Here is a 13,674-nt window from a genome sequence, read left to right on the forward strand (position 1 = left end):
CTACTGAAATTAGCTGACCAAAGCTCTTGCTTTGTTGAAAATAAACAAAGCTAACTGTACTGAAGTTTCAGCAGCTCACCTACAGACAAGCAAAATCTTGCTGGTCTTGCACAGCATAAAGCTTTTCTTTCCCTGCACCTGCTGAGTGCCTCTAAACCAGGATAGTTTCAATTCACTCATCCATGACCTGGATGGAGGGAGAGAGCGCACCCTCAGCAGGTTTGCTGATGGTACAAAGCTGGGAGGAGTGGCTGACACACCAGGAGGCTGCGCTGCCATTCAGTGACACCTGGGCAGGCTGGAGAGCTGGGAGGAGAGGAACCTAATGAAGCTCAACAAAGGCAAGTGTAAGGTCCTGCACCTGGGGAGGGACAACCCCATGCACCAGCACAGGCCAGGGGTGACCTGCTGGAAGGCAGCTCTGCGGAGAAGGGCCTGGGGGTTCTGGGGGACAGTGAGTTGACCAGCAGTGTGTCCTGGTGGCCAAGAAGGCCAGTGGCACCCTGGGGTGCATTAGGAGCAGCGTGGCCAGCAGGTCACGGGAGGTTGTCCCCCACCTCTGCTCTGCCCTGGTGAGGCTGCACCTGGAGCCCCTGTCCAGTTCTGGGCTCCCCAGTTCAAGAGAGACAGGGAACTGCTGGAGAGGGCCCAGCGGGGGGCTATGAAGATGGTGAGGTGACTGGAGCATCTCCCTTGTGAGGAAAGGCTGAGAGAGCCGGGGCTGCATAGCCTGGAGAAGAGAAGAGTGAGGGGGGATCTTATCAATGTTTACAAATATCTTAAGGGTGAATTCAAGAGGACGGGGCCAGGCTCCTTTCAGTGGTGCCCAGTGACAGGGCAACAGGCAATGGGCACAAACTGCAACACAAGAAGTTCCACCTGAATATAAGGAAGAACTTCTGTACCTTGATGTTGACAGAGCGCTGGGACAGGCTGCCCAGAGAGGCTGTGGGTCTCCTTCTCCGCAGACATTCAAAACCTGCCTGGATGCGATTCTGTGCCACCTGCTCTATGAGAGCCTGCTTTAGCAGGGGGCTGGACTAGATGATCTCCAGAGGTCCCTTCCAACCCTGCCCCTGCTGTGACTCAGATAGAGAGGCAGGCCACGGCTGCAAAGGTCTTTAGGAGCTAAGTTAGCCCAGGTGGTAACAGGAGGAAGGATTTGAGGCTCACTGTGGCGGCAGGATGGTTGGTAATAGATCTAGAGCTCAGCAGACCCATGAGCACATTGCCAGAGCACACTAAAGAAGATCATGTTTACATGGCTTCACCAGAAGGCTGAAGTTCATGAAAGAGAAATATAATAAGAATTACTAAATACATTAAAGTGATATTTGTTTCAGAAGAAAAACTAGAGACAGGGAAAATACTCAAATATTTTATATGTATTTTAAATGCTTGACTTGCTTGTAGTCTTTCCTAGGCATATGCTTATGGCCATTGCTAGGACAAAACTGGGCTAGATGGACCTTCAGTCTTACACATTTAAGGTCACTTATATCAGATGCATCTTAACACAAGTTTTAAAATAATCAGCAAAGCAAAGTGATATTGTCCACTTAGTATGCTGGTAAAAGGAAAAAAAAAAAACCAAAAGCTTCACACTTAAATATCCTTTCAGTTTATCCTGAAACTAAAATGGTGCTGTGGTTGCTCTGCACCTCTTTAAAACCAGATTAATCAAAGACAGGAGAACTCTCTTAATGTCTAGATTATGCAGAAATCCCCACAGCCATCCACCGCCCAAATGCGACAGTGAACTAAGAGTAGCTTAGTCTTTGAAAGAGTGGACAAGCATTCAGGAAATCTGGATTTAACTCTTCTTTATGACACAAATGTTTTATGCCAATCTACTCCAGTACAAAAACTGCTGGTCCTTGGGAATTGTTTCCTCTTTAGATCCCACTTCCAGAGTAGCTGCTGCTTCTCTCAACAGCAACTGCCAAGTTCACAAAGCTCAACTTGACTACAGCAGTATCCCAACTGCGTTGCGGAGACTTTAAGCAGGCTAGGAAACCAGATCACTGTAGTGATGTGATTACAGACACTGCCGTAATTAATTTGGCTCAGCATTTTGTTAAGCAGGTACACTGAAGCTTGTTTAAATAAACACTGTTGCTGCTGGGAGAAACTATTTACTGCACACCAATGTTAAAACTGGCAGTACTGCAGATCAGCATAAATAATTATTTGCGCTTCAAGAAACATAACACAAGCATGACGGCATTGGGTCAAAGTAAAACATTAACACGAAGTAGATTTAACTTACAATTAGCAATTACACAGACACTGTCTATCCGTTACTGCAACTGAGATTAGGAGAACTTTATTTCTAATGAAGTTTCAAAGACAGTAACTGTGAATAGAAGTCCTTCCAGTTGAGCAAGTTGGCTTTGTTGCTGTTTGCTTTTAGTTTGCTGCAAGAGAAAGAGCAAGCTTGCTAAACATCTCAGACAAACCCTTACTGCTTACCACACCAAGAGGCAGAAAACCAATCCTTACCACACCAAAAAGCAGAAAAATAAGGAACATGCCCAAATGTAGCCTGCACTGCTTTTCAGACAGATTTTTTTTTAAATGCACTGATTATTGGACAGCACTTCAAGACTGGCATGCTGCTTGACTTTGCTTATCTTTGTCAATATTTTTTTAATATATGATTATGATCTCTCCATTCTTACAAAAGGGGTGGTGTAATTTGCCCTTACAAGAGTGGGGAACTTCATTTAAATGCACTGAATCAGCACTTTACTACTGACTGAGTTAATACTGTATGCCATTGAGAAAGAGCTGTTAGCATCTTTCCTGAAAAGGGCACTTCAGTTCTCTAGAACAGATGACATTCATTTACTGATCTGATTAGGATTACAATGGAAAACTCTTACTCAGCACAGCTCTCCTTGGAGAATGAGTGTGTGTGCATGTGTGAGGCTTTTTAAATATTATATAAATACACAAAAATAAGAATCTTGTCCCCACAACACAGGACAATCTAAACATGACAGCTTTCAATTACCTAACCTTCTGATAAGATCTCTGCACAGGATTTTTAAAGAACTTATTCAATTGACTCTACAAAGCAACCTGTTACTCTTCTCCTAATGGCCAGATGTTTATTTCAGTAATCTCTTTAGTTGTAGGCTTCCAGAAACAAAGGCTTTAAATTAAAAGGGAGCAGATGTCAGCTACAGCTCTATTGTTGGGACAGTATGGGACAAACTCAGGCCAGTATGATGTTTGCTGTTCATTCAGTAACAGTGACAGGGACACATACATCAACAACGTAAGAACCGATACTCCTCACCTCTAAGACAGGGAGTCCAAGTGCAGAAAGGCTTCCCCCAGCCAAGCACTGAAGAGCTCAAACTGGCACAGCACCCACCTGGGGCAGGGGAATATTCAAGGGACTCAGTGGCAGTATCAGTAAGACTATGGATGATCAGGTGCCACCTCCCCCTTCTGTGCACCTTCTAGCTCATCATGTTATTTTACTAATGGTTCGGATAAGAATATTATCAAATCAGACCATAACAGGAATTTGAGAAGAGGGAGGGATGGAAACGTCAGGGAGTTAACTATGGTAGTCATCCTTTTACATCAGATCGTGGCCAAAAGACATATATTGACTGTGCTGCACAGAAGCTCTGCATGCACATATTTTAACTTGGACATGTTTTAAGGTAGCTGTAACTTTACATGGGACATTACAACCACGTGTTGGTTGGTTTTCCTCTTAGAGCGTTTTACTCATACCAATATTAGGTGACATCTCAGAACACTAAATAAAATATAGATTTTCCCCTTTATTTTAGTAATTGGACACTGTCAGAATCATCCTTCAACACATTCTTTCTTTCCTGCAGTTCCTTCAGAGAAGAACAAAATCAGAAAGCTACTAAGAAAGAAGAAAGCCACACTAATTGTAGTGGCACTGCAAGGTATCAACAGCATTCTTACTTAAAAATTTATTATAACTTTGCTGTATCTTCAAAGTGTTTCTCAGAAGATAATCTTAGTAGCATGATTACAAGCGGAGCAGCGGTGCACAGAATTAGCTATTTCATCCTGGTTCTTCACTGACAACAGCCATGGCCTTCTCTTAGATACTGTTCCAATACACTGCTACATGCATAATCTGTGCCCTCAAAGTATCACTGCCACTTAGTAAGCTTTCTTACCCTTTCCTCATATATCTCATACATCATGTAGGCTATACTTTAGTAGAACGGGCCCTTTAGAAAAGACTTTAACCAAAGCAGTCATGACACCTTCAAGAATAAACCCCTTTTCTTCAAGAAAGTGTAGCACAATAGGAAGTTTCCATTCCATGCAAAGGAGAATTAGGATCCCAAAATTGTTAGTAATTATGTGACGCTTACTGATTATCAATGAGTGCTGCAGAACATCAATGTAAATATTAAAACTAAAAAGAAAAAACTTTGCAATATTTTCTACTATATCCTGTAAAGGTGACAATTTTAATTTTATACCAGTCATCTTTAAGTGTATTAAAATACCTAAACACATATTATACATAACACATACGTATATACATATACATGCATATCCATAAATATATAAACACATATATTATTATTATATTTAGGAAATAAGAGTCTGCACACAGAGTAAAATATCTCCAGAGTTGTATCAAATCTTGGACAGCTATCATCTTTACGTGGTGAGATAGTTCACAAAGTATCTGCTACTTCACTTTGCAAGAGCTATTGATAAAGTTTAGAACTCAGAGAGGAAAGAGTTCAAATAAAAACTGTGGTGCTCAACAGGAATGTACTCTCTCCACTACAGGGCAAACAGCAGCATTATAATACATTACTGGTACCAGTTCTAACCGTTCTGAGGATAAAATTATTGGATTATTTTATTTTTAGTCAGTTGCTGAGCTTCTATTTTTCAAGCCCTACCACTGGACAGGCTGGCTACTCCACACTTTTGCCTCTGGTATCACACTCCTCTGTATCAAGCATATATCACATGGAACTAAAGCTCTTTGCCTTAGGACACAGAAAAGCAGTGGAGAAGTGGATGGCAAAAGCATAGGCATAGCCTCTAAGTTATAACCATACAGACCTTGTGAATGGTCCAAACAGTATCTTGCCAACATGGAAAAAGACACATGGGCAGGGGTTGCCTTCCAGCACTAGCCCTGCCTTCTATATTCCTTGCTTGAGAAAAGGGCCTAATCAGGAAGATAAAACAGTGCTGTATCACTGACCTCAAGTCACTCACATACAGCCTGGGGTCTGTGGTGAGCCACAAACTACTCCAATACAACTGCAAAAGGTAATTAAGAATGATTTCAAACAAACAGCTTGAATTGGCCATACAGGAAACTCTACCTCTGATGGGAAAAATAATTAATCAAGAAAGTTTCAGCATCGTCAATCATTAACAGCTGTTATATGAACTCTGAGCAAATACACACTAACCTCTATCTAGCAAGATTATCATTCTTCTAAAAACAGAGCTGGACCACCAAGACACTGAGTCGGGTAAGACACCTCCAAGGGTGCAGGGAACCAAATGTAGATTTGATGAATACCAAATAGCCTCACAACTGCCCTAGGTCCTGAAGTAAACACACTATAGCAGGCGTGCCAAGGTGAATTGTGCCACGTTGCTTGAGGATCTAGAGACAGAGCTCAAGCTCTCTGTATCTGTAGGCACAAGAACAATGACAAACTCCCCAGTGACAGGCCAGGGCAGAAACTCTGAGGTGGCCTCTAGCCAGTTTTCTTAAATCTTCTTTCCTATTCTTTCTCTTATCAGTGACTGAAAAGCCACCGATACAGTTACTGATTTGTCATTTTACACATATAAAATGTAAGAACAAGAAATGTGTGTGACTCTTTCCAGGATCTTTAAAAAAAAACAGAACAGACTGATACTTAACAGTGCAAAGAAATCAGTGCCACAGTAATGGCCTGTGCGCTGAATAGTTTCTGGAGAACACTGCACCTCTTTCAGTGGCTTATTTTATTTCTTTCTTGTCTATAGGCCTTCACTGTTTTGATGGGGCTGACACCCATATATTAAATTTCAGGGAAGGACAATAAATATCACGTATCAGTGTCTCTGCTGCTGCCCACTAGGCACTCTATCAGGACTTACTCTAACACTAAACCATATGAGCAGCTTCAAAAGAAAAGAAAAAAAAAAGTCAGCTTGATATGTAAATATTTTCTCTTCAGCTCAAACTCCCACCTGAAAACAGATTTCCTTTTTAATTTTGGTTGGCCTAAATTTCAGGCTGTCTCACATCAGTGGCAGATTTCTGCATATAAAACTGTCACTGTTTCAAAGTGCTAACTTGTGCTTTGTAAGGTTAAAGTAAGAGTGCACTCACTGGGAAGTGGAGACTTCCAATCTTCTGAAAGATCCAGGAGTCACTTCTAGTCTAAGAAGAGTCACACATTAAATTGTGGAGATTTCAGAGAAAGCAGAAGAGGGAAGTGGTGAGGCACTGGCCTAATTTCAGACACCACTTTTCCAGCATTTCTTGCTTTCTATTTTAAAAGCTTTCCATGTCTCCATGCAGTAGCCAGAACATGGCAGATCCTGTTTGGATACATGTACCTATGGCTCCTCACCAGCCATGTGAAGAAGTTAGAGCCCTAGCTGGTGGCTTCAAATTCCACTCTAGAAGCCACATGCCTAAAATTTAGGTGCTTGGCATCATGCTGTAGTGCCTTTGTGAATCTGGTCCTAATGCACCAACCTGCAGTGATCTCTCTCTGTTTGGATCTTCTATAGTCTGTGCAAAAAGGGCAACAGTAAGTAATAAGTATGCAAGGATAAGTAATTATTTGTTCATTCTTTTAACAGTGTTTTTAACCTGCAGGATACTTAACAGTTAGTACTATGTTGGTCCATACCAGCAGTACTTTAGAAAAATCTAACTTACATGCAACATCACTGATCTGGCTGTGTAAAATAAATTCACAATGGGAGGCAGAGGATTTAGAAATTTTTCTGTAAGCTTGAAAGCAAAGGATTTAGTTAGTGAAAACTTAGAAAACAAACTGCAGTTTTCATCTTCATGTTTTTACTGGGTCCAGCTGTGATGGAGCTGACTTCCTTCACAGCAACCCCTATGGTGCTGCGTTTTGGATATGTGACTAGAACAGCCTTGACAACACAGCAATGATTTGGTTATTGCCAAGCAGTGCTTGCACAGCATCAGGGTCTTCTCTGTTTCTCATTCTGTTCCTCCCTGCTGCCCTCAGAGAGTAGGCTGAAAGGGCAAGAGGGACAGAGATTCCAATTAGCCAAAGGGATTTTCCACACCATATAACTTCATGCTCATATAAAACTGGGGAGTGTTTGTCTTCCAAGGTACCCATCGCTGGGAGACTGAGTGGGCCTAGGTCTGCTTTTGGGAGATGGTGAGTGACTGTGTTTGCATCACTTGGGATTTTGTCCCTTTCCTTCACTTACTAAACTGTCTTTATCTCAACTCATGAGTTCACTTGCTTTTTCTCTTCCTATTTTCTTCACCTTCCTGCTAGGTGAGTAGGGGGGAGCAAGCAGCTGTGTGATTGCTGTCTGAGGTCAACCTACAACGGTTCTTTTTGGCTCCTGAACAGGGACTCAAAAAGGTTCAAGATAATGACAGATGTGATCAGAGTGTACTAGACTGAATTTACAGCTGGTTTACCTGTTTAGCTGTTACTTCACAGGCTGTTACTTTGTGTTGCTGGTCACAATGTTGACTTGCCTGTTCTTGATCTCCTTTTGTCTTTTTCCTCAGTTGCTCTGTTGCTTGCTCCCTTCCTTCCTGTACATCAAACTCAAGAGCTTGTAAATGGCTGTTTTCAGCTTTTATTGTTTGCCCTGTTGTTTATCACTTTCTTTTGCTTTGCCTAGGAGAGCCGTGATAAAAGCACCGGCCTCAAGCCTAATTTGCTCTTTGGCCCCTGCACCGTTGCCATCCCAGTACTCTGGGAACCATCTCGTGGAGACAATGCTCTCCAGGAGCCATTCTGTAGGGAAAATGAAGAAGGGCATCTTCTACTCCAGGACAGAGGCTTCTACCCTTGTTCCAATGGCCCTTCAGTTTCTTGAACCTTCTAATGTAACCAGAATGTTGTACTGGTGTGTGCAGTGACACTGATTTTGGCTTTTCCTAATGTTAACTGATCAGTTGGGAATGCCACACAGGAATGTGCCCCGAGGCAACAGTTTCCTGGGTGGCAAGGTGTGTGGGAGAATTTGAGCAGGTGCCTAGAGCAGTTTTCACCTCCGATGGCTTGGGACTTCTCTCGTGAACATCCTGTTGAATTAGCAGAGCACTTGAGGGAAGGATGCCTTGCATATACCACAAAGCCACAACTTCCAGCGCTGTGCTGGGGCCAGGGGTAGACCTATGCCTATGCTCAAAGGAAGAAGAGGGTCTCTGGATCTCATGACACACAAAGAGACACTGTGAGGGTCTCTGGATCTGAGGACATAAAAATAGATACTGTGAGGGTCTTTGAACACGCACACAGACACTGTGCATAAATCAGAAGCCCAACCCCCAACTGCAACTGTTGTTCCTGCAGTCAAGAAGAAACCATGGGAGCATAGGTTGACCCAGTTAGTAAAGGAGAAAGAAGCTCCTCTTGAGGGAGAGCAGGAAGAAGACATCATGGACTGGCCAAAAGGCAGACATTTTGAAGCATCACCCAGGGAGGTGACTCATGCCAAAGAGGCCCCGCTGTATAATAAACTACTAGAAAATGAAAAACAATATGCTCTACTTGCTGATGGGTCCTGTCATATCGTGGGAAAACATTGGAAGTGGAAAGCTGCTGTGTGGAGTTTCACAAGACAAGTCACAGAAACCGTCACAGGCAAAGGCAAATCGAGTCAGTTTACAGACGTGAAAGCCATCCAGCTGGCCCTAGACGTTGGGAAAGAGAAAAGTGGCCAGTATCCTATCTTTATACTGACTCATGTATGGTGGCACATGCCCTGGGGGTTTCCTACAGCAACTGAAGCTGACATACTGGCAGCACAGAGATAAGCCCACCTGGGCTGCTGTGGCTGCTGTGTTATGGCAAAACATTGTTGCATAGGTAGAGAACCTTGCTGTAAAAGTATGTTACTTAGATATTCACATGCCCAAGAGTTATGCCACCAAAGAAAACGGAAACAAGGAGCAGACAGACCAGGCTGCCAGAACTGAAATGGCAAAGGTGGACCTGGACTGAAAACCTAACGGTGAGCTATGACACATCAGGACACCTAGGAAGAGATGCAATGTATAGACGGGCTTGTGATCAATGGGGTACCTGACCACTGAAGCCACTGAACAGGTTATCCCTATATCTGAAACATGAGCCACGATCAAACAAGTCAAGTGGGTAAAGCTTCTCTGCTGTGGGGAACAGTGGCTGGGAAAGGCAGTGTGGGTTGCTCCTCCCCCAGGAAACAGCAAACCTGTTTGTGGGGTTCCTTTTGCTCAAGGGCGAGGGTGCACTTGGTGGGTAATGCAGGAGGATGAGGAAACCCGGTGTGCCCCTGAAGGAGACTTACCCTTGGGGGAAAATAATCCATTATTCGAGTTGTATGTCATAGCACAGCAGGAGCCACTAAAACTAACTGAGGATGAGCCTTGTACGGAACCGAGCAAGACACAACTGGGTTCAATGCCCAACAACACAACACAACACCTCCTATTAAGGTTCTACTTGTCCTTTTTTTTGTTTTTGATCTTTTCCAAATTATCTCCACTTTAATTTTCTTTATGCCAAGTGCATGAGCTCCCTCTTGGAACATTCACTAAGCATGAATATTTCCTTACTCTTGCATAGCACTAACTAGAGCAAGATAACTGTAATAATTTCAGATTTACACTACTGTACATTAGAAGAGCAGGTTCATGTGTCTGATTTGTCTGAAATGTAGACTCTCTTCTTACACACTTACAATGTTATAGCAATGTCACTAAGATGAAACAACGTTGTAAAGTCATAAAAATATGTAAATTATCATAGTGTCAGTGCTATGACATAGCACTGGATTATGAGTAAAATGATTTGTGTTCTTGTGTGCTCACAGCTCTATCTTGTTTGCAGGAAATAAAAACGTTTCTTGCTGAGTACTTTATTTCAAAATACATCGGCAGAACTTGTTACTGAAAAACTAGGTAATGCATCTCAGAAGACTGAGAAAAGGAGAAGATAGATTAATGATCATATTTGTGACTACATCGACTCAAAAATTACAAGGTCTTGCTCACACTTTGAAACACAGAGTTTGTCCGTTGGTAGCACAAGGATCCTTCCCCCTCTGGTACAAGACATTTTGTGAACCAGTAAGCACTGACCACCTTTTTGTACCTTTCTCCCCCCTTACACCAGCTATCATGTTAAAATGGCTGACAGCAATCCATTTTGGATACTTACTGAAAATACCGAATACAAACTTCTTCTATATTGCAGTTACATTCTGAAAAGTGATTATTTCAAATGGTAATGTCCTAGCCAGAAAAATCTGTTCTGAGATAATACCCTTGTATGCATTGCTATGGTTTTCCACTAAAGAGAAAATGGGCGGGGAAGAAAAAAAACCCAACTATTAATGCTTTACTAACAGAGAAAAACCAGCATGGCTATGAATATGACACTGCATCATGGCTTGTACACCATATGCTTGTGTACCTCTACAGAAATAACATGAACAAAATACAAAGTGTATCTATTTTGCTTTGTCTTGTCTAGCCCTCATAGGTTTAGAGGAAAAGCAATGAATCTGACCAGTTCATATTTTAAGTAAGTAAATCTATATTCTCAGTAACAATGTATAAGCCACAATAAGTACATAGGCAGTTTTCCTGGTGAGACTAGAACTGGCAGGCAAAATACCAGTGTTTTTTAATAGAGTAAATAGGATTAGAAATTGCCTGGACACAAATCAGGAATGATAAGCTACGATTTTCACCAATCAATTCACAGAAAACTTGGTGGGTATCGTTTAAGTTATTTAAAAGCTTTTTTTTTTTTTTTTTTTTAAGTTATTTGTATCAAGATAAACTTACGAAAACAATGTGGAAATGACAATGAGAAACAAGATCTGCAATGTCTGCTGACTTCATCTAACTGTGATATTTTAACCCCCTTTCCAGCACTGACCCCATTTGCCTCCTGCCTAATCTTTTGACCCACTCTATTACCTAAGAACTTCACCAACCAATACAGCAGGCTAACTGATGAACGTTGGAGATCCTGCACATGCTTCTTCCTTCAACCTGGAAAATAGCTTCTTTCAAAGCATGTTTGCTCTTTAAAGATGTTCATGCAGACAGTGAGGCCTAGTAATAGGATTAACTCTGCTCAGCCAAAACAGCTATCAGATGAGCAGACAGATTAATGAGATCATCTCACATGTTGCATGACATCCTCTTCCTTGCTAATTCCAAACAGAAATTTCTAAGACTAGATTAAAACATGCTATAAAGACAAGCTGAAAGGGTAAGAAACAACTGCTTCCAACACTCTATTTCCCAGGCAAACTAAAATCACACAGAACAACGTAACTGTTATTTGTAAGTGAGGGGCTACGTCACAAGTGACAGTCAAAATCCCTTCCAAGTCCCACATATATTTCTTTGACATTTCTTATCTGGAAGTAGGCAGATACGAGTGAGAGTGCTGAGGTAAACAAGTAAGGCCAATACAAAGCATAGGGGAGGGGTGTTAAATACCTCACTTTAGGAAGCTAGTTAGCTGCTGCATCATACCCAGTCTGTTTGTTGCAGAGGATCCACCATAAGCTAAAAATCACACTCATTTCACAGGTTCTCAGCAGATCTGAATGATCCATCAGCCAGATTTACCTTCATTACAGCACTGTTGAGGCTGGCAGAGACAAGTCTCAAGCTGCTTTACTTCGGGGAAAAATAAAACTATTCTACAATTCAAAGAGAAAACAGTTTTCATTTATCCCAGAGAGTCTGATCGCATAAAGGCTCTCTAAGCATAAATGAAACTTACACGACGACAGCAGCAGAGGAGCTTAATTACAAATGACAATGTAACTCAATCTAGCCAATGTTCTCATTTACTGTGCCAAAGATTTCTTTCTGAATCTTTATGCATAGACTAGACCCAAGTAGCAAGAAAACCATAAATCCCCAGCTTACAGTGGTCTCACAAGGGACTTGACCATGAAGAGGTTGTACATGAAGCATGTAACATTACAAATTCCTACATTTGTGGAGGGAGTCCACTAGCTGAAGACAACCTTAGGATTTACAGATGAACAATCTGAATTTTCACTGTATGCTCATTACCTGATCCTATCATCCCAAACTGTCACCATTAATTCAGATTCTACTAGAGAAAGCTCAACAGCAAGTCCCAGCTTTTTAAATGGCCAACAGGGTATATTAATATATCATCCGTTGACAACCGTAACAGCTACTTACTCCACAGTACTGATCATCACTGAATATCTGTGGTGGCAGTGGATTGCCTTGCGCGGGCTGCCTATCCTCAGGAATATTTTTATACATCCATTGTCTTTTCTCCTCTGACATTGTGATATCCACTTCTTCAAACTCTATGCGATTGGCTTCCAGAAACCTCACCACATCTTGTTGCCTCTTCTTTATCTAGATGAAAGAAAGAAAAAAAACCACCAATACTCAGAGCAAGTCTACCATAACCCAGACATGCTTACAAACCTGAAAACATTCCACTTTCATGGGATGGGAAGTCACAAACTCAGAAGGACAAAGGATAAAATATGTTTTTCAGGTTTAAGTTCATAAAAGTTAAATACTGCTGTTTCTTTACAAGTTGGCAAAGGTTATACTTCTTCATCTCCTTTCTACCAAGCTGCCTCTTAAATTCAATTATGGGAATTTCAGCCTTTACCCTCTAAAGATGCTTTAAAAAAAAAATAACCTGCTTGGGACTCTTCAGAAGCTCAAGTTAAAAGAGGCAGCTGGTTTTCAAAGTCATTAGGGGCTGCATTTTTTAAGTACACAGGCACCTAGAAATGCAAGGTAAGCAACGTGGCAACTCTCAGAAGCATCTACTCCTGTAAGTGTTCATTGAGATAAACATGTCAGTACATCTGAAAGAAACCACCCCAGCTACACACATTTCTGTTTTCCTAGGCACCTACACATTTTTCAAATGCAGCTCAAAGTTCCCTGAGCAAGGCTTGTGGAATCTTTAATTAAGTGTCTGTCTGCATAATAGACATTCCTAAAAATAAACATGATCTCATCTCTTGAAAATTAACTTCAATGCAAAGAAAAAAAAAATGCACAACGTTTGTACTAAATGTATGGGGTTTCTGCCCCTCGAAGAGATTATCATCTGTATACAAAAGCCTAACACAGGCAGAACACTGGCAGGTTTTAGCTCATTGTAGCTAAGATCAACCCTTAACAGCTATCTGGGCTTCCACCAGATACACTCAGGTGAAGACTACTTCTGCCTCGAATAGGGCTTTACATCAAGACAGCAACCTCTGAAATTAAAGTCTGTAGGGCCAAGGAAAGCTATCTGGGCTCATTCAACTAGGCCTGCTCTGCATTCTCTTCAGTCCATACTGTGCTTTTTACATCTACTTAATGAAATTAAATCTTTCAGAAAGGAACTATAAATTATATGCTGTATTTTTTACAGCTATCATCAACAGTGTTATTTGAACAAA

At 41.6% G+C, this 13,674-nt stretch overlaps 1 protein-coding gene across 1 annotated transcript in view; it reads right to left on the reverse strand.

Annotated features, from left to right (window-relative positions):
• Positions 1 to 13,674, reverse strand: part of SH3BGRL2 (SH3 domain binding glutamate rich protein like 2) — a 48,291-nt gene that overhangs the window by 11,794 nt on the left and 22,823 nt on the right. Inside the window, exon 2 of the mRNA XM_056344819.1 lies at positions 12,434 to 12,619. Coding sequence (XP_056200794.1) covers positions 12,434 to 12,619 — 186 coding nt within the window. The remainder of the gene's footprint in view (positions 1 to 12,433; positions 12,620 to 13,674) is intronic.

The sequence above is a fragment of the Falco biarmicus genome, chromosome 6 (genome assembly GCF_023638135.1).
Source record: "Falco biarmicus isolate bFalBia1 chromosome 6, bFalBia1.pri, whole genome shotgun sequence".
NCBI lineage: Eukaryota > Metazoa > Chordata > Aves > Falconiformes > Falconidae > Falco > Falco biarmicus.